Genomic DNA, 24598 nt, shown 5'->3' with positions numbered 1-24598 from the left:
GAAATACTGACAAGATGAGAGACCTAAACTCTTTGGTCCTGACTCAAGGTAGAAAAAGATCAGTCTTGTCCATCTGAGGAAGGTTTCGGTTGTCTCACACTTTACTGCATTGCTCTTTGTGAAAAGAAAAAGCCGCACAACAGTGTATGATAACCGAAATCCTTTACACTTTACTTACACTTTCTGTTTTCTGGCATCCGGTTTGTTCACATTTCAGACCTGCTTCTGCGTGTATGTGGGGAACGTTTGTTCTGTGTGTATTTAATTTTAAACAAACCTATAGTGTTACCCTGGTACGGTACACTTTCAGTTCTTAGGGGATGTGTTTTAGCACCCCTACTTTACTGTAAGTACAGTTCAATAACCTGTTTTGATCAATATTGTATTGGCGGGAGCAAAGAAAGGGCTATGATTGGTGGGAAACTGGGTCTCTCCTTCATGCCATTTTGCGGCAACTCGCAGTGTGATGTCTTTCCAGAAAAGGTTGTAAAACGTCTGAAGGGAAGAGGAACAGGGACCCCATCTTTTGTCACTTTAGTTATGCCACACACAGAGAAGCATAACATTTTAACTTTTTTGACTTGTCATCATGTGACCAGCAGAGCTCCAGCTTATCGAAATAACACTGATGCAGCAGAAACCATACATGCGTGGATTTTGATGAGACGGCAATTTTTATTATTGGGATTTTGCCCATCTGTTTTTTTTAATCATTGTTTAAACATGCCGACACTCCCCTTTCCCCCATATCTGTGCTGCTGCAGCACATGTCCGCTCCCTCTGACCATGGGGCGTCCAGGAGGAGTTGACCGTGAGTCACCCCTCTCAGCTGGAAGACAGTGTTGTGGCCGTTTCCCAGCCGGACCCATGCGGGAGGAGAGGTGGTCAGAGCCTCCCTGTCCTCTGTACCAGCCCCCAGCAGGAACAGAAAGAACTGAAAATATACAGTATGGAATCACAGAGCAGAACAACGCCACCACATCCCGTGCTCTTCTGATGTGGTATCAATCTGTGATAGATGAGGAATGACTCATCTTTGTGTTGCTTCTGTCTATGTAAATGATCTATGTTTCCATTTTCTAGAAAACCTTGAAACATAGCTTTCCCAGATAATTAAAGCATTTGAATCCAAACGGCAAAAGCCTATTAAAATACAATTGACAATATAAGAACATATGATTCAGCAGAGCTGCCTTCTTTCAGAGCCGAACACCAAACCAGCCGCCTCCTTAATGCCTGTTACCTTCACTGTTTTAATTGTGCATTGCGTTTGCTGCAATGCACTGCATATACCCTTATGGCATATCTGTATTTCCTCTCATTCAGCTGTGTGTCTGTGCTCTGCCTGTTAACCAGGGTTAAGTTAATCATTAATGATCTCTAAGTCTTGCTGAGCACCGCCTCTGCCTCTCAATGCTCAAAAGGTCCTTCCTTTTGAACTCCTTACTTGCCTAACTCTCTGATCTCTCCCAATCCACAATCCTGACTGGGGTGCACACTGTGTTCCCAGAAATGTCCATCTTAGCTAGCAAGGATTCCCAGGATTTGTCTGTGCATCCTGGGGATATTTCATTCAGCTGGTGCAAAACAGTTTAAACAATAAAAGACAGTTGTGTTTTGTGCCATTAAAACAATTGTGTTGCAATAGTATCTACAAGTTTCTATTAACCAAGAGTTAAACAAGATGTGTAGTTTAATTCTGTTTTTGTTCCTCAAGCACTGAATCACATCTCGTTTTATCCCTTTCGGTTTTACTGAAGCCCTATTTTAGTGTCTGTGTTTATTTGTGGAGGGGTTACGGTTCGCTCAAGGGAAGAGGGAGAGTGTTCGTAGCCAAAGCCACGCTAATTTCCCAGGGGAGCGGGAAGTGAGAGGATTGAAAATGGGTCATGTCCCACTTCCCAAAGACTCCTGCGCCGGGAGCCTGCCTGCCGCTTCAGACAGATACCGAAACCACTGCCCTGGCCAAAAACCTCAAGGAATCGTGCAGTGATACAGTATTTTCTTGCTGGTAAGCGGACTTCCGCAGACTCGCAGACCACAGAGTGCAGCTCTGGACACGGCGCCGTGGCTGCGGAGTGCGGCCAGCTCGCTGCGCGCCGGGGACGAGCGGGTTAAAGGCTGATTCGGCGAAGTTCGCAGTCTGCGCGCACCCGTCCCTCCCTCACGGCCGTGTGGAGCCGTCCTCCGCTGCGGGGATGCGCGTCTGGCGTTCGCACTGACATCGCAAGACAAGCAACTTTTATCGGACGGCGAGCTTGTTAGAAATAAGCGCATAACGCGTTACCGTTCGCAAACATCAATCGAGGAGACGGGGCCTCGGAAAAGAAGGTCCGTCTTTTTTCCGCCGCTGGACTGTAGGGCAGTTTCTGCAGATTTGGTGCCGTTTTGTATCGAATCTACGAGAACCCGTGAGCTTCAATGGGGCTGTTGCCGGCGTAGTGGCTGCGAAGTTACTGCTGGATGAAGGGTGGACTATGAGAAAGGTAAGCGGCCCGCGGTGCCACGGGGGGGTTGTGGTGGCCGGAATTGAGTGGGGTAGATCGGTTAAGAGAGGTGACGTTTCTACAAGCAGCAGCCGAGCTGAGTCACGATACGGGGCTTCTTGTAGCATTTGTTTTCCTTTTGACGCAAGGTACTATGCGATACACTCACGCCAGATTTGTATTCTTTAATCGTGGTTTTGTGAACGCATACATGAACTGCGATGGTATGATCCTTCCCGGGGTCTGCTCGCACCCCACCTGGCGCTGGGAGCCCGGAGAGCTCCGCTCGCCTCCCCGGCCGCAGGAGCGAAGCGCACAGGTTTCCTCCGGCCACGTGTACACCAGCTCCAGATCTTGTTCACGACCGCGATTTGGCTTCGAAAGGCTTTTACTGGTGTCGCCCCCAGCCCGCACACGGCCTCCATCTTGATTAGTGTGGGTTGTTGTGTGGATGTTAAAAGTTTCGAGTTTTATCCAGGTGAGGCTGAATGCACAGATTACATAATCTGTGCATTCAGAGATTAGACGGGACGCTTCAGAACAAGTCCCTGGCGCGCAGTCGGACCTGCAGACAGCGGGGTGCAGAGCGCTTCCCGAGTGGGATACTGCAGCAGCTTCTCGTGTAAGGAAGGGACGGCAGTTTATGGCTAATACATATCTTAGCGGTGACCAAGAGCCACTCCCGTGCAGGTCTGATAAGATTTATTCAAGCGCGAATGCTCTAGGACTGCATTCGGAAATGCACGGAGATGTTCTCTGCTGAGATGTGACGCGCCCGGGCACCTGTCTGTCCGCACCGGGCGAGGCCACGGTTACCACGGGCAACAATCAGTCAGTGGTTTAGCACAGATTTCCTGGCGTCGCATTACCTGTTAGTCATGAAGACTAGAGAAACGCGTTCCAAGTTATCGACTGCTCAGCACTTCTTACTGTTCTTCATTTTTTTGTTTAGGGGAGCGCAGGTTAGTTTCCAGCGCTGCGGTTTTTCCGCACTGAGAGCTGAACTGTGCGGGTCTGGCTGCGCGTCCTGTATCCCTCCGCTTGTCCGCATCAAGGTCAGGAGCGGTAGCGCTGCCCTGCGTGCCATTAAAATACACAACAGCCCCGCTTCCAGGGGACTGGCGACAGGCTGAAACAGCCAAGTGAAACAATGTATTCCTGTAAAGAGAAGGTCAGTTAAACCCGACACGTTGTGCGGAACACACGCACAGACGGGTTCAGCAGTGGTGTTCCGGGCGGCGTGGGTTGCGGTGAGTCTGTGTTTCTGTGGTCACCTCGACTTGTGTTCAGTCAGACTGGTACAAGGGCTCCTGCTGGAGACGGACTTCAAGAGTCCCTGCTCACCCGAGATCTGACAGGGACCTCGTTGTATCTTCGCACGAAGCAAAGAATGACAGGGAGGCGGGTGTGGAACAATGGTGGACTATTATGTGTAATTTATACATTCCTGTATCACTTTACTACAGACCTGAGGTGCAGGGCTGTTCAAGCTTTGTTTCCTACTCGGCCATGTGTGTTTGCAGAAGTGAAATGACTGTTCACGCTGGCCATCACTCTGTCTGTCTCGCCCCACATCCTGTGAGCAGGGAGCAGGGAGCAGGGAGACCGGGCGAGCGGGTGGGGGGGGGGAGGAGAGGAGGCCAGGAGAAACGAACTGGGGAGACCTGATCTGTCCATCAAACAAGTGCCCATCAGTGGCAGACTGTGCCGGGTGCGCACATGAGCACAGGAACCTGAAATTCCCCACTGCAGTCAGCCACCAGGAAATACTCTTCCATAAGCCCTGTCTACTGTTCTGCACACAGATGAAAAGAAAACCAGAACAAAAATGAAAATAAATCCCCCAGCAGAGCAATGTGAATCTCAGGCTGTGCTGACTGATCGACTGGGCTCTGTCACCGAGTGAATGACTAAGCTCTGATACTTATTATGTGATGAGAAACTGGTTGGTCTGTCTTTGCAGGCAGCCCAGGCTTGGTGTGAGAGGGGGAGGCTGGAAGCATGGCTGGGGGGTTGTGATGGCAGCCGGCGCTGAAGGCAGGGTTCCACCTCAGGGCAGCATCTCAGTCCTCGGGGAGCGAGGAGCAGGCAGTCATGTGCACATGTCCTCTGAACTGGCTTTGGAGTGTGATGTCATCACCGCTCCCCCACTGGCCCACAGCTCATCACCAGAGGGACAGGGGACTGTGTGGAATCGGGGGGGGGGTCTCCAGCCACTCGGCTCCCTCCATGAACCCACTCAAGTGAGGAGAGCCAGGGATGGTACATACATCGCTCTACAGGAGACACGTCTTTTATTAGTGCTAAAAAATAATGACATTTGCATGATGCTTTTCATCCCAAAGCTTTCCAAAGTGTTTCAGGTATAGGGGGGTCTCACTTCGTCCTCCACTGAGGTCCAGCCCCACAGCCCAGCAGTGAGACAGGAGAGGAGTGAGGGCCGGATTTGCTGGCCGAGTCAAGCAGGCCAGACTTGAGGCCAGACGGCTCCAGCCAGAGCAGAGCTGGGCCAGCCTGGACGTCTCGGTCTTGGGTGGCTGGGTGCAGTGGGAGGCCCAGGGAATTTGCGGACGTCAGGGGTTCAGCTTGTTTTCCCAGGCACACGGTGCAGGAGGCTGCAGCGCTGAGCTCAGCAGGGCCTGTCTTTGTTCCCGACCTGCTGTCCTCATCCCATCGAGCAGGCGGCCGCTGTGCACACGCAGCCTGTCTGCAGTTCCCACTCCGCTGAGACACAGTTATTCGGACACAACCCTGTGGGGCGAGTACTCACAGTTCATGCCTATCGGGTTGGTCCAGTTCCACAACCAGCAGTACAGAAATACTGTTTTGCATATGCTTATGGCCAGAAGCCCTGTTCTGGGAAAACCCTTTTCCTCCTGTTAATGCGGATCGACCCACTGCTGCTGTTCAGTGTGAAGTGAAGTCTGTTGCCGTGGCCAGGGGGTCTTAGACATCAGCTGACAGCCTTAGCTTTTAGATCTGGGGTTCCCAGGTTGTGCACTTTGCGGAGCTGTAATATACCGAATCCTCTTCATCGCAGTAGCAGAAAACCAAACCAGGTGTCTTTCCTCCTCCTGGAAGCTCAGTAAAAGTCCAGCACAGTGCCGGTTTCCCAGCAGGGCTGGGAACAGAAGAGCTTGGCTGCCTGTCGAGAAGGTGGAGCCTCTGCCGTGTCAGATCCCTGCCGGACCCCCAGGCGGACTCCTGCAGTTTAAACAGCCAGGCCCCTTGTGCTGCCACATTTATTTTCAGAAAGGTGAAATGCACTTCTGATTGATTCCGCTCTGCTGGCAGCCCAGGAGCTCTGATGTGCTCTTGAGTGCTGGTCTTACTGCAGCATCTGGCCTTTCCAGGCAGCCGTGTTGGGCCTGCAGGAGCTCTCGCTGAGCCCAGCCCTCCAGAGCTGCAGCCGGGAGGGAGACTGTGTAGGCAGAGTTTCCCAGACTGCGCCCCCTCATTTACTGTAAAGGCTGCTGTGCAGTTGAGACAGTTGCCCTGGGACCTGAATCGACTATGGGAGTGATTAGGATACTTCCTGCTGGTCTTGGAGCTGTGAAAGGGCTGCTGTGCTGTGGGAGCTGCTGCTCTTCCACCTGAGGTTCACCCCCCCTGCGCACCTCCTTGGCACAGCCCTGTAGCTGTTAGCACAGTAGCTCCAGACCCCACCTGCGCTGACTCAATCTCGGAGGCCAGAGCTGCTTCCTGCTCCCAGCCTGGACCAAGGCGCACTGGCTCGGGATGACTGCTGAATTCCCCCAGTGGGGAATTCAATGGAATTTTGCTGAGTGGATGTTGGCACAGCTGGCACCCTGTTTTCGAGGACTTTCAGGGGCTGGCGTCCTGCCACTACATAAAGAAGGAAGGGAATGGCATTGTCTTGAGTTCTATCGTTGTTTAGTATTAACTGATGTTTCTTACATTGGAAGGAAGGCTGTGGGTGCCCTGTGGTCTGTTCCCTCTCCATTCTGACTGTAAAAGAACCAGAGCTTTTGTGTGAAAGTGTTCATCACTTTCAGTGACTGTTCCCCCGACAGAAGAGTTTGAAACGAAACCCCATCGACTCCCTGTGGCCTCACAGGGCCACAACAGGAGTCCTCAGCTCCTAAAACTGGAGAAGAATTTACCTCTCAGGCTGCTCTTTTCTTTAGTGATGTCAATTGGGGATCTTTTGAAATATCTCGCTCCTCCCTGAGAGGTGAGCTGCCCGTGTCTGAATGGAATACACGGTTTGAGGTTTGATGAAGAGCTGTGGTGAAGCCCGGAGGACTGGCCCTGCAGACACCCGTGACGCGGCGTGGCTGGGTGCTGGAGTCACAGCTGCAGCGCCAGATCTTCGTGTTGTGCTTGTTCAGCTGCAGCTTCTGAATGCAGGAAATCCAGCTCAGTCACCAGCTCCCCTGTACAGAACGGCTTAGCTTGTCACGTCACGTGGTGGTGAAAGAGTTAAGACGGAGCCTTGCTCCTTTCTGTGACCACAGCAGACAATGAGCAGGTGTAGGAGGGTGTTTCTTTTGTTCCTTCAGGTTGCCTGCGGGGTTTTTCAGAGTTCGGCTCTTTTAAGAGCTGTAGCCCAACCCTCCCGAGCAAGAGCAAGATGGAAAATTACAATCAGAGAATACCTTAAGCTGTTTTTACAGTTTTGAGATCTGCCTGTGCGAGTGTTTTTTTTCTCAGATGCTGATGGCTTCGGTTTTGAAGTTTTTGCTGTTTTCGTTGTGTTTTGCACCTGTGGATCACAGGTTAAATTGGGCCAGGAATGTCACATGGTGGATATCAGTTTGCATCTGAATTCCAGCCATGTGCTGTGGGAGGCACAGGGAAACGGCACAGGGAAATTGGAGATAAAGTAAAGAACAGGAAAGCTTTGGTGAAGCAAAACCGCGGGACTTCACTATGGTGAAACCCTGGTAGACGCAGCTCGCGTACTATGGTAAAGGTTCGTGTGGAGCTGCCAGGCCTCTGGGGTGACTGACCCTTTCTCCTGTGTTCAGGCACGCGCCCCAGCAGGATCCCCTCGTCTTCTCTGGTGTGGCCCCTAATCCAAGCGTGTGCGGCCCCGCCCCGCTGTGCCAGGAGGGCCGGGTGGGGTGGCGCCTGCTCCCAGCCAGTCTGCCGCCATGACGACCTCGTCCCTGCGCCGGCAGGTGAAGAACATCGTGCACAACTACTCGGAGGCAGAGATCAAGGTGAGGGAGGCGACCTCCAACGACCCCTGGGGGCCCTCCAGCTCCCTGATGTCCGAGATCTCCGACCTGACCTTCAACGTGGTGGCCTTCACGGAGGTCATGGGCATGATCTGGAAGCGGTTGAACGACAGCGGCAAGAACTGGCGCCACGTGTACAAGGCGCTGACGCTGCTGGACTACCTGGTCAAGACGGGCTCAGAACGCGTGGCGCAGCAGTGCAAGGAGAACGTCTTCGCCATCCAGACGCTCAAGGACTTCCAGTACGTGGACCGCGACGGCAAGGACCAGGGCGTGAACGTGCGCGAGAAGGCCAAGCAGCTGGTGGCACTGACGCGCGACGAGGACCGCCTGAAGCAGGAGCGCGCCCACGCCCTCAAGACCAAGGAGCGCATGGCCGGCGTGGCCACCAGCATGGGCAGCTACTCCAGCCGCCCCCCCGCCCAGCCCGCCCCGCCTGCCCCGCCCGCACTGTACGGGGAGGAGTCCGACCACTGCAGGGGCTCCCCCTCCTCCCTCAACTGTGAGTATCGGCCGCTGTGCCCCCGGGCCCCCGGCTTCGGGCAGGGCTTTGAGATTGAACAGGGAATCTGAGAAGTTTTTCAGGGGGGGCGGGGGGGGGGGATCCAATTTAAGAGTCACTGAAACTTAAACATGTAAATTTAACAGGTTAACCAGACCACTGTCTGAACATAAGAAGGTTTACAAACGAGAGGAGCCATTCGTGCCGTCTGTCCCGTTGATAAACAGTTGCTGATTGATCCCAGGGTCTCACTGTGGAGCGTCTTGAAAGGAGCCAGGACCTCGGTTGCATTGCTTGTTCCACACTCCCACCACCCTTTGTGTAAAGAACTGTTCTCGGTTTTAAATGCACTTCCTGTAGGCTCCGCTGTGTGCTCGGGTTTGTGGTAAGACCCACTGCTGCTCGCGAGAGAAACGCTGATCAGCTGCAGTGCAGGAGGCCAGGATGTGCCTCAGCGTTGGCACGGTGAGGCTGGAGTGTGTGCCCCCCATACCCGCGCATCCTGCTCTTAAGGAGAGACGCCAGGCGGGTAAATAACTGTGCTCTCAGGGGAGACTGTCTCCTGCCTGAGCTTTTTTCCGCTCAGAAGCTGACTGAGCGGCTCATAAAAAGACTGCACTGCAGCTCCAGTCTGGCTTTGTCTAAAGCCAAAGACATAGCAGCGATCAAGTGACAACCGCAAATAGCCTCTGCTCTTACAGACAAACAAGATATCGTCCATCCTCTTGCCTGAGCTATGTGGTGCCTTGAAAGAGCAATTTCTTCCCCCATTAATTTGTGTTATAACAGGACAGACTGTTCCCACCGAGGGCTCCTGCTGCCCAGGAATTTTACTGGGATTCGTGTATTGGTCTTTTGTTGTGGAGCAGGGCGGTCTAACTGGGAGGGGTGCATTTCATGGAGAAATGAGACCTGAACAGATTTCCTTTTTAACTGCTTTTCCTGGTTTCAGCAGTGAGCTGAGTGATTGGGGGTGTTGGCTCCTTTCTGTGCTGATTTCCTCTGTTCCTGCCCATGGAACAGCCTGTCTGTGCGTTGGCAGGCCTGCCTGGCAGTGCCACACTGGAGTGCCACTCCAACAGGCTGCTGAACTACTTCATGCCACCTGACTACTGGCTGGAAGGCACACACCAGTCCTGAGCTGGCAACTCGCTGCCGTCCAGGCAGAGCTGCTGCAAGAGGGTGCATCCGAATTTACTGCCTGAGAAACCCTGGCACGGCGCCCTGCATCCCGAGCTCACCATCTGGAGCCCTCCCAGGGAAGAATCCAGTACGAGAGGTGAAGTAGCTGAGCTGGTCTGGCCTCCGCAGCCTCAGGAGAGCTGCCAGTCAGGCAGGGGGAACGGAGCGGCTGGGTGAAGCTCAGTCTCCAGCTTATTTGATGCTGCATCTAATTCCTGGCCTGGCTCTCGTCGGCGTGGAGGAATGGGAGGAATTTGATTCATCAAGTCCCTTTCTCTGCAATGTGCTGCCAAGTCTGCCTGACTGCACAGGTGGAGATTTCCAGGGCAGAGGACAGATCGGGACTGAGCAGCAGTACAGTGACCCTGTACTGTACCGTCCTTTACCGTATTTATTATCAACCTTTGTAACTTCTGACTTGTATCCTTAAAGGGCTTTTGAGATCAGTTCTCAGCTTTGGGCTTTTTTAGATTCATGACCAGGTCTAAACAGTCATAGTTTAGTCCTAACGTTTGCCTTAATTAATTCCGATCTGCCAATTTTAGTCCCACTTTTGTCTTAATTACTTACAGATATTGCCTTTAAAAATGAAGATATTCACAAAAACTCCAGAATCAAAAATTCAAATTTGGGAATCATGGAGAGCCGATACTCTGGGATTAATTAAATACTAACTACCAAATGGGCCTCCTCTCATTTGTAACCTTTCTTATGTTCTTGATGATTTTGAGAGGTGAAGTTTATAAATTTAATGCAAAGGCCTGGCTGATTTGCTCCCATCTCTGTCCCAGCTTCCTCGTCCTCACCGCACCTGACCTCTGACCTGGAGCAGGCCCGCCCCCAGACCAGTGGAGAGGAAGAGCTTCAGCTTCAGCTGGCCCTGGCCATGAGCCGTGAGGAGAGCGAGAAGGTAACCTAGCAACAGGTGCCTGGCAACGCACTGCAGGTACAGGAGGGACATTTGTCACTGGGGCACCTGGACCCCTCGCTGGCTCTCTGCAGATGGGGGGATTCTTCCACTACACTGACAACAATTACAGTCTGTCGCTGTGCTGCATAGTAGGGAGCCTTTTTAATAAACTCCCAGCGGTTAGATCCTAATCTCTCACACCTCTTGCTACGTATATAAATCTTGTGCCCAGTTCTCGCGATGGTGAGGGGGGTCTGGGTAGCCGTTGTCACATCCAGACGAGTCACGCCAAACACTTCCCTCTGTCGCGTTCATTAGGACCTAACCTAACTGCCAAAACACGCACTGATGTGCCAGCTCTGTGTGTCACTCATTCCATCAATAACTCAATAACTCCCTTGGAAAGAGAAGCTGAAGCTGTAGATTCCCACTGCTGAATTAACACAGGAATGGCTCTGGGGGAGACGCCTCTCTATCAGCACCCCCCCCTTCTTCTCTTGCCTGCTGTGTGGATTTCTCTAGAATTCCTCTGTCCCGGCGCTGGATCCTGTGCTGTAGGCATTCCTGCTCTGCTGAGGGGGTTACACAGTGTGTGTGGTCTTCTGTCACTGCAAGATGTATCCTTGTAGGTTTGGCCTCTGCAGTGAATTCTTATGTTGATGCATTGAGTTTTCTCTTTTTGACTTAATAGATTCTGAAAGTGCTTTCCCGGAAAATCAAATAAAGAGGGAGCCTAAAACAATGGAATCAGCAAATACCAAACTGAGTGTATTGATTCTCCCTCTGCCTGCCACAGTATCGACAGCCTTGCTGTGACCTCACTGCGGGCCTGTGTGAGGGGACACTATCGGCTGCATGAGCTGCCCTCCATTGCTAGCAGAATCAGCCCAAAGGAGTCACCTCCAGTGTTTAGAAATCGGGGGGCTCATGCATGTATTGTATTTGGGAAAAGAAGACTGTCATCTGTCTGAGCAGATCCAGTCACAGTTCCAGGTAGAGCTGGTTTTCAGCAGAGGCTCTTGGTCTGGGTGCAGGCTGAGGCCCATGGGGCATGCTGGGACTCCAGTGTCCACTCAGCGGAAGCACCAGGCCTCTGGTGTTTCCAGTGCAGCCGTGTGGGGGTCTGCAGACAGAGGGGTGCGCAAGCTGCCCCTGCCCTTCTGTCCAGGGGTGGGGTCAGTGAATGTCATCCCTGTTGTACTGGTGTCCCCTGCGGCCCTGGTGCCCTCGCTCCTGAGAGCTCTCGGTGATTCCAGGTGTCGTCTGGTCCGAGACTTGAAGACGGATTCATCCTGCTTTTCTTTTTTCCAGGATTAAAGGGGAACTGCAACGCTATTTTTATATCCTGGGATTAGAAAGAATCAGCATTGAAGAGTACATTTCAAACCACAATAAAATTTAAATAAACAAAGTAACAATTTACTTTACAATTTACAACCTCCAATTTACATCTCAGAAAAGAAGTCATTTCCAGGTCTGTGCAGTGCTGTATAAAGCAATTCAGAGTGAAGCAACAGAATGTTCTGTGATGTGTGCGGTTGTATGACATTAAAAACAAGCAGGCTTGTTAATACATCTCTTTTATTACAATGGAAACATTGCTCTTGACAGCAGTTTTGCCAATAAATGTACATACTTGTTAACTCTGCATAACTTTGAAACACTGCAGTGTAATGTCTGCTGCACAACCTGTACTTATTCACTTGTGCATTGCATTACATTAGCCATTACAGTGACTAGTGAGCAGGAAGGGCCGCTTCAAGGCGCAATTCATGGGAACTCTCGCAAATTTTTTTATACCGTCAATGAATTTTTGTGACCGAGATTTAATAACCTGTCTGAGAAATTTGAACTGCAGTTATCCTTTATCAGGTTTTCTTATTAGCTGTGCCTAGATTAATCCCAGTATAAAACATTTTACTTAATTACACTCATGTATTTACTTATTATGTTTGGAATTTTTAGTGGATGATTGTTTAATTGAATATAACTGCATATGAGGTGGAGTCAGTAAATGAGCACACCCATAAAGGTGGAGTCTGTTGGGTAGCCTTACTGCGATTGTCTGCAACCTAAAGTCTCCTCCTCCTGGTGCTTTCTAGCTCCGCCTCCCAGAGTAGACAGACAAGGTACACAGCTTCAGGCTGCTACGAGCATCCGCAAGGAGGTGCACAGGGAGGTATAGTCAGCAGTCCCCAGCTTTCAGACCTGCTTCACTCCTGTCTCAAGTTTGTTTAAATAATGATAATTGGTTCCACACTACCTATAATTTGAAGTTTTACATTGATTTTTATTACACATACATACATAAATGAAAATTAATGTCGGCCTTTGTAGTCTGAACATCATGGCCTGAGAGGCTGCTCTCTAACCTCTGAGCTGAAGTGAACCCCTTTCACTGGTGTTGTAAGTGGGAGGAGCTTTTGGATGGCTGGTCTGCTCATTGGCTGGGCATTCGCTAATCCCTCCCCCTTCTGATGCTTTGTAGCCCAAGCCGGCCCCGCCCACCTCCCTGGAAATGGATGAGGACACGCAGCTGCAGATCGCTCTCAGCCTCAGCAAGGAGGAGCACGAGAAGGTACCACCCTCAGACCCGGGCCTGACCGGGGCTGGGGATCTTGGGGCCCTTCACTGCCTCAGCCTGCTGCCTCTCCAGCCTGAGAGGTGCCCTGCATAACTTCTGTTCTCTCCTGTGCCTTAACACAGCCACCTGTCCTCAGCTCCTGGCTCTCTCTCACCTGCTCTGCCTGCTGAGTGCCCTGCAGACTACTTTCCTCCCTGCTCTCTTCACCGAACCTCTCCCTTCTCTCCTCTGCCAGACCTGCTGAAGGGGAAGCACAGTGACTCACTGTGGGGTTTTTATTCTTTAGTCTTTTTTATGTCCACAGTTAATGAATCTTTTCCTCCCTCTTTGCTGAGTTTTCTGCAGCAGGCCAGCTTTTCTTCCCTGGGTTCAGAGATGCCTACATCTGTGCTCCCAGCTCTGCTGTCACACGCCAATGTGACAGATCATGCCTGAGACCGCGCAGAGGAAGTCTGCTTGTTCTCGTGTAGCGGTGCTCATCAGTGTCCGTGTGTCTGTCCCCAGGAGCAGCGCAGCCGGCAGGGCGACGAGAGGCTGCTGCAGAGAGCTCTGGAGGAGAGCCGGCGAGAGAGCGCCTCTGGCCACCAGGAGGTAATGGAGTGGGCATGGCACCGGCTTTTCACAGCGACATCATGGGTCGATCTCATGGGCTGCTGGAATGGCCTTTCAGCTGAGTGTCTGAGGTGTTAGCTTGCACTGTGCAGATCAGCTGTGTGCCTGAGACTGTGTTTCCATCTGGGGGTCTGACGCACTCCCTGCCCTTGATGTGTGATGTGTGCCTGGCGCCAGCTACTGCTAGCACATGGCCCTGGTCCCACCTGGTGGCCAGTCACTAGAGCTTGGGAAAATCTTGCAGCGCCACCGAGTGGTTTTCTTATCTGGAAATAACAGCTCTGATCTTAATGCTTAATAAATATGACTCTTCTCTGCATCTTGAGCCCACCAGTCCCCTGGGACCATCAGTCCTTTTTGGTATTTCTGGGGAAGACAGAATGTTGACATTTTTCTCATAAGGCAGCGCATCTAGAATTCAATTTAATTAGTTTAAGTGAGTCTCGATTGCAGTCTGTCCCACGGCCTTAACAGGTCTGAGTCCATCTCCAGCTTTTTCTCACCTTTGCCACCTCGTTCTTATGGTGTCATTCAGTCCTGGGTCTGTGTGTGTCATCGGCATTGTGACCTGCTAGCTCCCTCCCCCTCGCTCCTCTCTTCCTCCATCGCTCTCTCCTGATTCTGTCTCTTTCTCTCGCTCAGTCGGCTCTAATGGACCTGGTTGACATCTTTGGCCCTGCGCCTACGACACTTGCGTCCACCAGTGGAGACCCCTGGGACCTCTCGGCTGATGACGATCACATCTCTCGGAGGAACCCGCCTGGGACCTCTGACCCCTGGGACTCTGTGGGTAAGAGGAATACGTCACTCCAGGCAGGGGCCGCACTGAGACAAGAGCTCACACACAATCAGGGGCCGCACTGAGACCAGAGCTCACACACAATCAGGGGCCGCACTGAGGCAAGAGCTCACACACAATCAGGGGCCGCACTGAGACAAGAGCTCACACACAATCAGGGGCCACACTGAGACAAGAGCTCACACACAATCAGGGGCCGCACTGAGACAAGAGCTCACACACAATCAGGGGCCGCACTGAGACCAGAGCTCACACACAATCAGGGGCCGCACTGAGGCAAGAGCTCACACACAATCAGGGGCCGCACTGAGACAAGAGCTCACACACAATCAGGGGCCACACTGAGACCAGAGCTCACACACAATCAGGGGCCACACTGAGACCAGAGCTCACACACAATCAGGGGCCACACTGAGACAAGAGCTCACACACAATCAGGGGCCACACCGAGACAAGAGCTCACACACAATCAGGGGCCGCACCGAGACCAGAGCTCACACACAATCAGGGGCCACACCGAGACAAGAGCTCACACACAATCAGGGGCCGCACTGAGGCAAGAGCTCACACACAATCAGGGGCCGCACTGAGGCAAGAGCTCACACACAATCAGGGGCCGCACCGAGACAAGAGCTCACACACAATCAGGGGCCGCACCGAGGCAAGAGCTCACACACAATCAGGGGCTGCACCAAGACCAGAGCTCACACACAATCAGGGGCTGCACCAAGACCAGAGCTCACACACAATCAGGGGCCGCACTGAGACAAGAGCTCACACACAATCAGGGGCCACACTGAGACCAGAGCTCACACACAATCAGGGGCCGCACTGAGACCAGAGCTCACACACAATCAGGGGCCACACTGAGACAAGAGCTCACACACAATCAGGGGCTGCACTGAGACCAGAGCTCACACACAATCAGGGTACCCAGACTTCTGCAGAGCTGGAACAGGAGGAAGAAGGAAAGTTTTTACTATTTACAGTGGGATAATCAGTGGGAACAGATTATGGAGCCAGGTTGCTCAAACAGTGACTCTACTAGCAGCCTAAGAAGATAGATGGCCAAATGTCCTCCTTACATGTATACATTTACTTAAAATCTTACAGAGAACAAAGCACACTACTGAAGTGGTGATGGGCTTCCCTCTAGTGGACACGACAGGAATTTCAGGAGACTCTTGAAGAGTAATATCCCGCTTTTCCTCCTATCTTTTTCACAGCAGGTGCTCATTCCAGTAGCCCAGTGACAGTCAGCCCATGGTCACCAACCCCTGCATCCAGTGCCCCCTCCCAGCCCTGGGGATCCAAGCTGACCCAACCAGACCCCTGGGAGTCAACATTAAGGGGCCCTAGCTCTTCGCCTGCCCAAGCCTGGGACTCACCTGCTCACCACACAGGTACAAGACAACAGCTTCCCTCTCTAGAGCGACTGTCAGCCCATTGTTGAGCCCAGGGGGCCTTGCAGTGAGCTCCGGCTGATCTCAGCGGTGCTGCTCTGGGGTGGTTCATACACTCCTTCACAGAGCCTTGACAGGGACTGGCTTCTCACTACTCAGCTTTCATGGCTCTTGGACTGCACCATCAGCATGAGCTTGCCAAGACAGGAATGCAGTTTTATCATTGGACAGCTAACTAATTTAGGAGGGGGTGATTGCAGTACAAACCTTTGCATTGATGCTTGTTTGTATTTTGTTTCTTCATGCCAGTGTGCAGTTTTTTTTTTGGACTGTAAATGCTGCAGCAACACACGTGTTAAAAGACACGTTGGTGCAGACTGTGCTCCAAAGCTCCCTTCTGCCCGTGCTTCTGTAACTCTGATCTGCTCTCCGCCCAGGTGCCTCCGGCTCAGACCCCTTCTGCAGGCTGGGGGAGGGTCCAGTGGAATGCAGCGGACTGGAAACACTCCCCTCTGCCCAGTCCGGCAGCACAGCAGGTGGGCCCCCGTCCCGAGAGCAGACAGGGAACAGCAGAACCAGGCCCAGTCTGAACATTTACAGTATTACTGCAAACTGGCGATACAACCTCTCTCTCTCTCTCCTGCTCTGCCCCTCAGTCTCAGACACTGTTGCTCTCTCACAGGCACCAGCTCCCTGGGTGCAGTGTGAGCTCAGGCACCTCTGATATTTCTGATCATTAAAATTGTTAAAGCAGGTGCGAATGCATTTTTATAGTGTGTGCATTTGAGAAATTCCTATAGGATAGCAGAAGCAAGGAGCTAAATAACCGGTATGTCTCATCTCTGTACTCAACCTATCTGACTTTTCATTTTTTCCATCCATCGGAATGAAATTCTAATCATAAGTAACTGATGCCTGATGTGAAAAGGTGTCTGTGCAGGATGGTCGCTGCCACTGGACTAACGTAGCAGGAGATTCTGAAATGGGAATTGTATATTGGCAGTTCAGTAATGCAGCCCTACAGAAAGTCAAACGCGAGGGACTCTGCTTGATTTGACTTCTGGATTCGGCCACATGAACAATGTGACTCTGTCACTGCAAAGCTTCTGGCAAATTGCTAAACATGCAAGATGTGTGCAATGATAAATTCACCCACGAAAAACCAAATGTGCTTTGGTGCTCCGTATCCATGGAGATTTTGTTCCACTTCACACTGAAGATCCCAAGTGATTTCAATAGCAGGAACTCATTCTTCCTGACAACAGTATTATTTGTTCATTAAAGGTAAAAATGCTTTGCCTTTTCTCACCATCAGTAAAGGTAAAGAGAAGGACCGAAGTAAAAATAGTTTGGACACTTTTTAAGACAAGCAGCCCAGTAATTTTGACAGTGGCTGCGATGCTCACTCTCCCCTCTCTCCTCTCACCCTCTCCTGCACCCCTCAGAGCTGGACCTGTTTGGGGAGCCCCTGCCCAGCACCCAGATGAACGGGCGGGGGTGCAGCCCCGAGTCCTTTGACCTGACAAGTCTCGGGGAAACCCTGGGGAACCCCAGCCCCCGCGCCTGCCGCACCCCCGAGGCCTTCCTGGGGCCGACAGCTGCTTCCCTCGTCAACCTGGACTCGCTGATCCCCGCCAACCCCCCCGCTAAGAACAGGAACCCCTTCCTGTCAGGTGAGAGGGCGGAGGTCACAGGGGTAAGGGCGGGAGGCACAGGCGGAGCGAGGAGAGGGGGCTCTCGGTGAGGGGAGAACTGCTGGGGGGAAATTTGGCCAGGGCGCTGGGGTTACATCTCTACTCTTTTAGAGAAACGGCCTGGGATACTTAATGACCACAGAGAGTCAGGACCTCGGTTTTACATCTCATCCGAAGGACAGCGCCTTTTTATAGTACAGTGTCCGCATCACTACACTCCGGCATTAGGACCCACACAGACTGCAGGGTGAGGGCCCCCTACTGGCCCCACTAACACCTCAGCTGTGGGCTGCCAGCTGTGAGCTGCAGGGAGGTACAGCTGCTGTCTATATTGGTAGATAAGAGCAGAGAACAGCCCTGTGGTTATAGTGCTAAGTAACTACCGGAGTGCCTATACTTTCTCCCTCCTTCCTCTCCCTGCCCCCCTTCCTCTCCATTCTTCCCTCGTTCTTCCTCGTCTCCTTCACACTTTCTCCATCTTGACTCCTCTTCTTTACCTCCCTCTCTTTTCAGGACTCAGTGCTCCATCTCCCACCAACCCTTTCCAAAGTGAGCAGCCACGCCTCACCCTCAACCAGATGCGCCCCAGCTCGGGGTCGCCTCAGCCCGGCCCTCTGCCCTACAGCGCCTCCCTCCCTCTGCCCCTGAGCAGCCGAGCAGGCGCCACCCTGCCCTCCTCCCTCACGCAGCCGCCCACCTCGGGCGCCCCTGCCTTCACTAGCCCCCCGGCACTCCTGGATCTGCCCAGCACCCTGCCCCAGCCACTGCTGCCCCTCAGCTCCGCCGTGCCCCCCAGCCTACAGCCTGACCAGCTCAGCCAGAACCCCTTCATGTGAACAGGGACACACAAGAGCTCCGCCGCGCCCCCCAGCCTACAGCCTGACCAGCTCAGCCAGAACCCCTTCATGTGAGCACAGACACGCAGGAGCGCCGCCACACCCACCAGCCTACAGCCTGACCAGCTCAGCCAGAACCCCTTCATGTGAGCACAGACACGCAGGAGCACCGCCACACCCACCAGCCTACAGCCTGACCAGCTCAGCCAGAACCCCTTCATGTGAGCACAGACACGCAGGAGCGCCGCCACACCCAGCCTGACCGGGATGAGTCCTCCGGCTGGGACAGGATGGTTTTTGAGAGTTGATTTTTTTTCCCCCGTTTTCCTTTCTTTCTGAAACGCAGCTTTGATTTTGTAACCCTGATCCGATGCTGTGCCACCCCTCGCTGTGCCCACTTTCCAGCACGGGCAGCACACTACCACAGCCGAACACTTGCCTTAACCTGGCACCAGGTGTACGTGTGTCAGGGGCATTCGCATTTCACCGGTGGAGCAGGAACAAATGTGAAAAGGGTGCTGGAATGCGATGAACATGATTGCTAATGTGTACTTACGGGTGTGAGTGCCTGTTTTTTCTATTGCAACATCATCTCCCCTGCTGCAGATACTCCCCCTCTTGCTGCCCATGAATTGTGATGAGAACAGCTCCTGAGAGCCCCTTCTGCTCTGAGGACTGGGACTGCAGGCTCGCCGTCTGTGTTCATGATCTCACCCTGCTGTCCTGGCACGCCTCAGCCTCGCTAAATCACACTGGGACTGAGTCCCAGTCCCGCCACAGCCTCCACCTGTCCACGCTGCCCTCTTCCCAGCGAAGTCTGGGAGGAGGCAGCAGCCCAGAAATGCTGCTAATGACATGTATCTGAATGCTGTAGGTTTTCACACTTGTGCTACATTGCCTTGACACTAAAACTGCAAAATTAACAAGCCAACAGAATCATGTTAAGATTGTAACAAGCTGGAACTGCTAGGCCGACAACGGTCTGTACACACCTACTGTATATGAAGAGAAAGCACAGTAACAGGAACATAACAATTTGTTCTTTTCAGGTCCCAAACTGCCCAGTACAGTGAGGGATTCAGTGCAACACTGTAACGGAAACATTGGTCTTGTGAAATTAAGAATGTGTTCCCTGAAAACACATTCCTAACTCTAAAAGTATATGTATAAAAGTATATGATTGAACAAATAAATACAATTTGAATTAATTCAGTGGCTTTTTTTGGCATAGCTTCTTACCTGGCCTCTCTTTACATTGCATCTCTTGAGTTCACACTGGGATTGACGGGGGTTTAGTGCTGAGATATTACAATATTTAAATATAATAAAAACACCAGCTGGTAACAAATACCCATCTCTACTTTATAAAAAGGTTTGCAAAGGCTAGAAAAGCACAATAAAAGCATAAAAAACATGGCAAAACACAAGAGGTTCAGAGTATTCCCTTAGGAAAAACTGACTAAATTACTTAATGAGTTTACAATGTTAACTTCTGAACAGTTCAAGGTCAGGAAATCTGCCTGAAGGTCTCCGTGCCTCGTGCCTCGTAGGACACAGTTATTAGTTAAGTATATCTTTATAACTCCACAAGAGCTTGGCCAGTCAGTGCTGCATGTTCATGCTTAGGGGGTCTGCTCTTTCAGAGTTCACATCTCACACGTGTTCACATCTCGGCATATTTTCAGACAAGGATTCCAGGACTCCCTGTCCCACGTCTTCAGCGTTTAAAAGTTTTTTGTTGCGTCTTCACAATCCGATGGACACTACTAAGCCTCTTGCCAGTGAAAGAAATGCAGGAGAGCTCGGAACAGCACAAACACACACATACGCACAGGAAGCAAAGCAACAAGTAAAAGGTTTATTCCAAGCTGAAAAGAGAAAGAGAACACGTTTCGGCTGTGGAGCCTTCTTCGGGTGTGAGGAATGAACCTATTACTTGTTCCTTTGAGGCCTATGCATGCTGACGCAGCTGCCCACCACACACGCAGGTAGTCCACCGAAAGGAGGCAAAAGCTTGTGCCGTTAAGAGTTGGATATCCTGGCCGAGTGGGAATGAATGTGATTGTGAGTGTGGTCCGGGCTTCTAATTCTCAGGGGTCCTGGTGCGAAGGGGAGAGCTGGCGTTGGCTCGCCTGTGTAGGTACTGCCAGTCCCTCAGCACGATGGGCGATGTGACTCCAGCCACTGCAGCACGTCCTGCAGGCCATGGCCGCTGCGCACACTGACCTCCAGCACTGTGATGGGCTGGCTGGCACAGGTGATGATGTCGTCCAACCTGAACAAGGACTTCATCTCCACCAGGCTCATGGGGCAGGGGAGATCCCTGGAACCATGTGACACACACACAAAAAAAACAAAGGCAGCAGGAAAAAAAGCAAACTAAGCAAACAAAAACAAACGTGAACTAGGACAGCGTCAATATGGACACGGGCACTCACAGCTTGTTGAAGAGGATGAGCACAGCGGCGTTTTGCAAGGGCTCTGCAGAGAGGACAGACAGCAGCTGCACACAGGAGGCAGACACCTGGCAGGTGTTGGCAGCATCAATCATGAACTGAGAGGAGACAGGAGGGCGTCACTGAGGAGGTTGTTGCTGCATGCCCAAGACCATGAACCATCTGCTTCCCTTTATACATGAATATCAGGAGCTGTCCCCTGGAGATGCACGCTGGGCATCAAATACTGAATTCAAGGAAATCAGATCTCTAGTGGTTAACTAATGATATTGGGAGAAGAAATACAGCGAATGTGAATCCTGCCCCCTCCCCAATTCCATTCCTTTTCCAACTGCTTCCTCCAATTCGGGGTCACGGGGGGCAGCTGAAGCCTATCCCAGCAAGCAAGGGGCCGAGGCAGGATACACATTCAACAGGACGCCAGTCAGGAGGGCTCACACAGACACAAACACAGATGTGCACACACCAGGGACAATTCTGCTAGAAAGCCCATGAACCTCCCAGCATGTCTTTAGCACCCAGTGGAAAGCCATGCGACAGCACCCAGGTCCAGAACAGAACCCAGGGCCCCAGCACTGCGAGGCAGCAGTGCAAACCACTGTTCCGCCCCCAAGTGAAACCATCACTCACAATGACAGAGGAGCAGTCTCTGTAGTAGCTGGACCAGATTGGCCCCATGCATCCCCCCAGCTCCCTCACGGTCAGCTTCCTCTTGTGAAGCATCAGGTCTGTGAGGTTGGTGCCGACCTGCAGAGACAGCAGGACAGTGCGGAGGACTGGTCTGCATACAGCCTGCATACTACCAAAAGAAACACTACTGTTCTGGGCCTGTGGGCTGCTCATTCTGTGTATTGAGGCAAATAAAGCTGTTTAAACAATAACTTTATGTCAGGAGTGGAGCAGTTTGGCTCCCACAATTAATTGAGCTCTTCGTGTTAGCATTGAGGGTCTCAGTGTGGGCCTTACTGAATTCATGTAATTACACAGTACAGAAACTGGCCTTGTTAAAGCAAATAAAGATCTTCTTATGGCAGCTGATTCCCATTCTCTATGCTAATTCTCCTAGACCTGCGTTCTGCTTGACACTGTTAATTATGACACTTTACTCTCACATGTTGAAACTGTTTGGAGGTGCCGACATGTTCTGAAATGGTTTAACTCTTATCTTACTGATCGTCGACACTGTTTCTCTTGGGGGTTTTAGTTCTGAAGTTGGGCTCATAAAGTCTGGTGTTCTCCAAGGCGCAATGCTGGGCTCCAGGCAATTCAGGTTTCCACTTGGTCAGATATTAAAGTCAGTCTGACTTGTCATTTCTATGCTGATGATACTCATATCAATGTCCATACTAAACCTGAAACTGACGTAGCTGTCTCTGAACTCTCCAATATACAGTATATATCATATATATCATATTTGCATCTATGATATAAAAACCTGGATGTTCCAATAACTTCCTTCATTTAAACTGCGACAAGACTGAAGTCATGCTACTCAGCACCTCCCATCACCTTCATAAAGCCAATGCAGGAACGCTGTCTGTGGACAGCAATGTGCTTGAATTTCGATCAAAACTGAAGAATCTAAGGATGGTATTTAATCCTTGCTTGACTTTTGACTATCATAATACTATACAAACATCATTCTTTCATCTGAGAAACATCGCCATACTGTATGCTATGTTGAGTTTGACTATATCAGAAAAGCTGGTGAACATATTTGTCTTTTCCAGACTCAATTACTACAATGCCCTACTTGCTAGAGCAGCTAAACTCACACTGAACAAACTCTAATATGTTCAGAATGTGTTCAGAATCCTGACCAGGTCACATGAAAGTAATCACATTACTCCTGTCCTGGAGTCCTTGCACTGCTTTCCTATCATTTTTTGAATCAACTACAAAATCCTCATGCTCCTCATGGCTTGGCACCTCGCTACCTTTGTTCCTCTGACTCTGGTTTTCTGTCTCTTCCCCATGCGCATCTACACTCTACGGGTCCCAGAGCTCTGGAATTCTGTCCTGAAGGACATCAGAGTCACCTTCTCTGAGTGCATTTAAAACTAGACTCAAAATCCTTCATTCTGCTGCACCTCTAATAATAATAATAATAATAATAATAATAATACCGTGGGCAGAGTGGCTGGTGGTTCACCAACATCAGAGTGGTGGTCCCTCAGACTCAGCTGTGAACTTTGTTAAGACAAAGTGACAAGAACACAGGAGAACTACTTGTACCCAGAGGATAGCAGGACCTCTCCATCTTTTCGGATGTGTCGTTTTACAGACACAGCACACTCACCAACATACAAAAGCGGACCATATATAAAGTTTATTAAATTCAAGCCTAAAGATTACTAACGAAGAATTAATTTTGAATTTAAAATAAAGTTTACTTTTGAAATTATTCCAAGCACATTTCCTATTCCAGGAATCTATAAGACAGCAACAGTCATTATATAACGTGGATAACTGTATTCAGGTCAGGCCGTATAGAGGATTTATAGGAACAGTCAAAACGACAACGCGCAGTGATATAGCCTCAGCTGGGTTGATGACGAGCCCAGAGGAAGGATATTCTGCAGTCGTTTCAGCAGCAGCGTCTTACCAACCCCCGTAGCCCCCAGCAGCAGACACATTTCCACGCCACTGGTGACAGCAGCCGCGCCGTGATGAAAATCTAAGTCCTGTCCTGCTGTGAATCGCCGCCTGTTTATTTAAAGACCACCATCGCCGCTCACAACCCCTCCAGACCCCATGGAGACCAACCTCGCCCTGATAGGTCTACACAGCCGTCAATCAATCCATTCTTAATGGTAATTGGTCAAACCGGAGGTTTCCATGGTTGTCTCTTCAGCTTGAAAGTAGCAAGGGATTGTGGGCTATGTTGGAGGGGGTATCGGAGGACCATTGTTAACTTTCCGTGTTTGGCAAATAAATTTCTGTACCAATTCATACATAGTTGGAAAATCTGTACTTTGCTCATGCACATAACGCTACTATATAACATTTCACAGTTCCCATCTTTTATCAGAGTTTTTATCAATCTCACATTGTCAGATAAGTTATTATTTTGCAGAGCGCTGTGGCAAAGTTGTTCCTTCAATATGTCATCATCTATACATTACATAATCATTTTTATAAGTAATATTTTTAGCTGTAATAAATAATAATAATAATAATTGCTTACACTTATATAGCGCTTTTCTGGACCCTCCACTCAAAGTGCTTTACAGGTAATGGGGACTCCCCTCCACCAGCCCCACCAGCCCCACCTGGGTGATGCGATGGCAAACATAGTGCTCCAGAACGCTCACCACACACCAGCTCTCGGTGTGGAGGAGAGCAGAGTGATGAAGCCACTTCAGAGATGGGGATTATTAGGAGGCCATGATTGGTAAGGGCCAATGGGAAATTTGACCAGGACGCCAGGGTTACACCCCTACTCTTTTCGAGAAACGTTTTACGTCTCATCCGAAGGACGGCGCCTTTTTACAGAATAGTGTCCCCATCACTATACTGGGGCATTAGGACCCACATGGACTGCAGAGTGAGTGCCCCCTGCTGGCCCCACTAACACCTCTTCCAGCAGATACCTTCGTTTTTTTCCCCAGGAGGTCTCCCATCAAGATACTTACCAGGCCCACACCTGCTTAGCTTCAGTGGCTTGCCAGTTGTGAGCTGCAGAGATTGTTGTGAGCTGTATATCTTGTATTCCTTGTTTCTAACCCCACTGATAGCTGGTGTGTGGTGAGCGTTCTAGCGCACTCTGGCTGCCGTCGCATCATCCAGGTGGATTATGCACACTGGTAGTGGTGGAGGGGAGTACCCATTACCTGTAAAGCGCTTTGAGTGGAGTGTCCAGAAAAGCGCTATATAAGTGTAAGGAATTATTAATTATTATGAAAGGCCATGCTAGGAAACTCGAGTGGC

General features: G+C 51.0%; 2 protein-coding genes across 6 annotated transcripts; one reads left to right on the top strand and one right to left on the bottom strand.

Moving 5' to 3' along the window:
* Positions 1 to 1938: 1938 nt before the first annotated feature.
* Positions 1939 to 19420, top strand: LOC148824322 (epsin-3-like). 5 transcript variants are annotated; one of them, XM_088926974.1, is made up of 10 exons: positions 1939 to 2486; positions 7478 to 8192; positions 10166 to 10284; positions 12773 to 12862; positions 13373 to 13459; positions 14123 to 14270; positions 15509 to 15682; positions 16120 to 16218; positions 17128 to 17355; positions 17890 to 19420. In XM_088926974.1, exons 2-10 carry the CDS (start codon positions 7604 to 7606, stop codon positions 18210 to 18212), a joined length of 1857 nt encoding a protein of 618 aa, XP_088783100.1. In that variant the 5' UTR covers positions 1939 to 2486; positions 7478 to 7603; the 3' UTR covers positions 18213 to 19420. The 5 variants fall into 5 exon arrangements, with proteins under 5 accessions (XP_088783100.1, XP_088783098.1, XP_088783102.1 ...); XM_088926972.1 differs by having other exon boundaries at positions 15506 to 15682; XM_088926973.1 differs by lacking the exon at positions 1939 to 2486 and adding an exon at positions 3692 to 3736 and having other exon boundaries at positions 15506 to 15682.
* A 132-nt stretch (positions 19421 to 19552) lies between these two features.
* On the bottom strand, positions 19553 to 23429 carry arl16 (ARF like GTPase 16). The gene is made up of 5 exons (XM_088926977.1): positions 23244 to 23429; positions 22795 to 22853; positions 21299 to 21415; positions 20651 to 20766; positions 19553 to 20535 (listed from the first exon to the last, which is right to left on the bottom strand). The coding sequence occupies exons 1-5, from the start codon at positions 23302 to 23304 to the stop codon at positions 20367 to 20369; spliced, it is 522 nt and encodes a 173-aa protein (XP_088783103.1). The 5' UTR covers positions 23305 to 23429; the 3' UTR covers positions 19553 to 20366.
* Between the last annotated feature and the right edge of the window lie 1169 nt (positions 23430 to 24598).

This window comes from Atractosteus spatula, chromosome 11, assembly GCF_055471065.1.
Source record: "Atractosteus spatula isolate fAtrSpa1 chromosome 11, fAtrSpa1.hap1, whole genome shotgun sequence".
Lineage (NCBI taxonomy): Eukaryota > Metazoa > Chordata > Actinopteri > Semionotiformes > Lepisosteidae > Atractosteus > Atractosteus spatula.
Note: the sequence above shows the minus strand (reverse complement) of the source record. Positions and strands in the feature narration are given on the sequence as shown.

What these genes read in the sequence shown, in the direction of transcription:
- LOC148824322 (XM_088926972.1), top strand. Translation starts at nt 7,604, where the DNA reads ATGACGACCTCGTCCCTGCGCCGGCAGGTGAAGAACATCGTGCACAAC. An exon ending in GCCGTGAGGAGAGCGAGAAG is followed by an intron (nt 10,285 to 12,772) that starts GTAACCTAGCAA and finishes GATGCTTTGTAG; the next exon opens with CCCAAGCCGGCCCCGCCCAC. An exon ending in GCAAGGAGGAGCACGAGAAG is followed by an intron (nt 12,863 to 13,372) that starts GTACCACCCTCA and finishes GTCTGTCCCCAG; the next exon opens with GAGCAGCGCAGCCGGCAGGG.
- arl16 (XM_088926977.1), bottom strand. Translation starts at nt 23,304, where the DNA reads ATGTGTCTGCTGCTGGGGGCTACGGGGGTTGGTAAGACGCTGCTGCTG. An exon ending in CACCAGCCACTCTGCCCACG is followed by an intron (nt 21,416 to 22,794) that starts GTATTATTATTA and finishes CTGTCTCTGCAG; the next exon opens with GTCGGCACCAACCTCACAGA. An exon ending in CTCATCCTCTTCAACAAGCT is followed by an intron (nt 20,536 to 20,650) that starts GTGAGTGCCCGT and finishes ACATGGTTCCAG; the next exon opens with GGATCTCCCCTGCCCCATGA.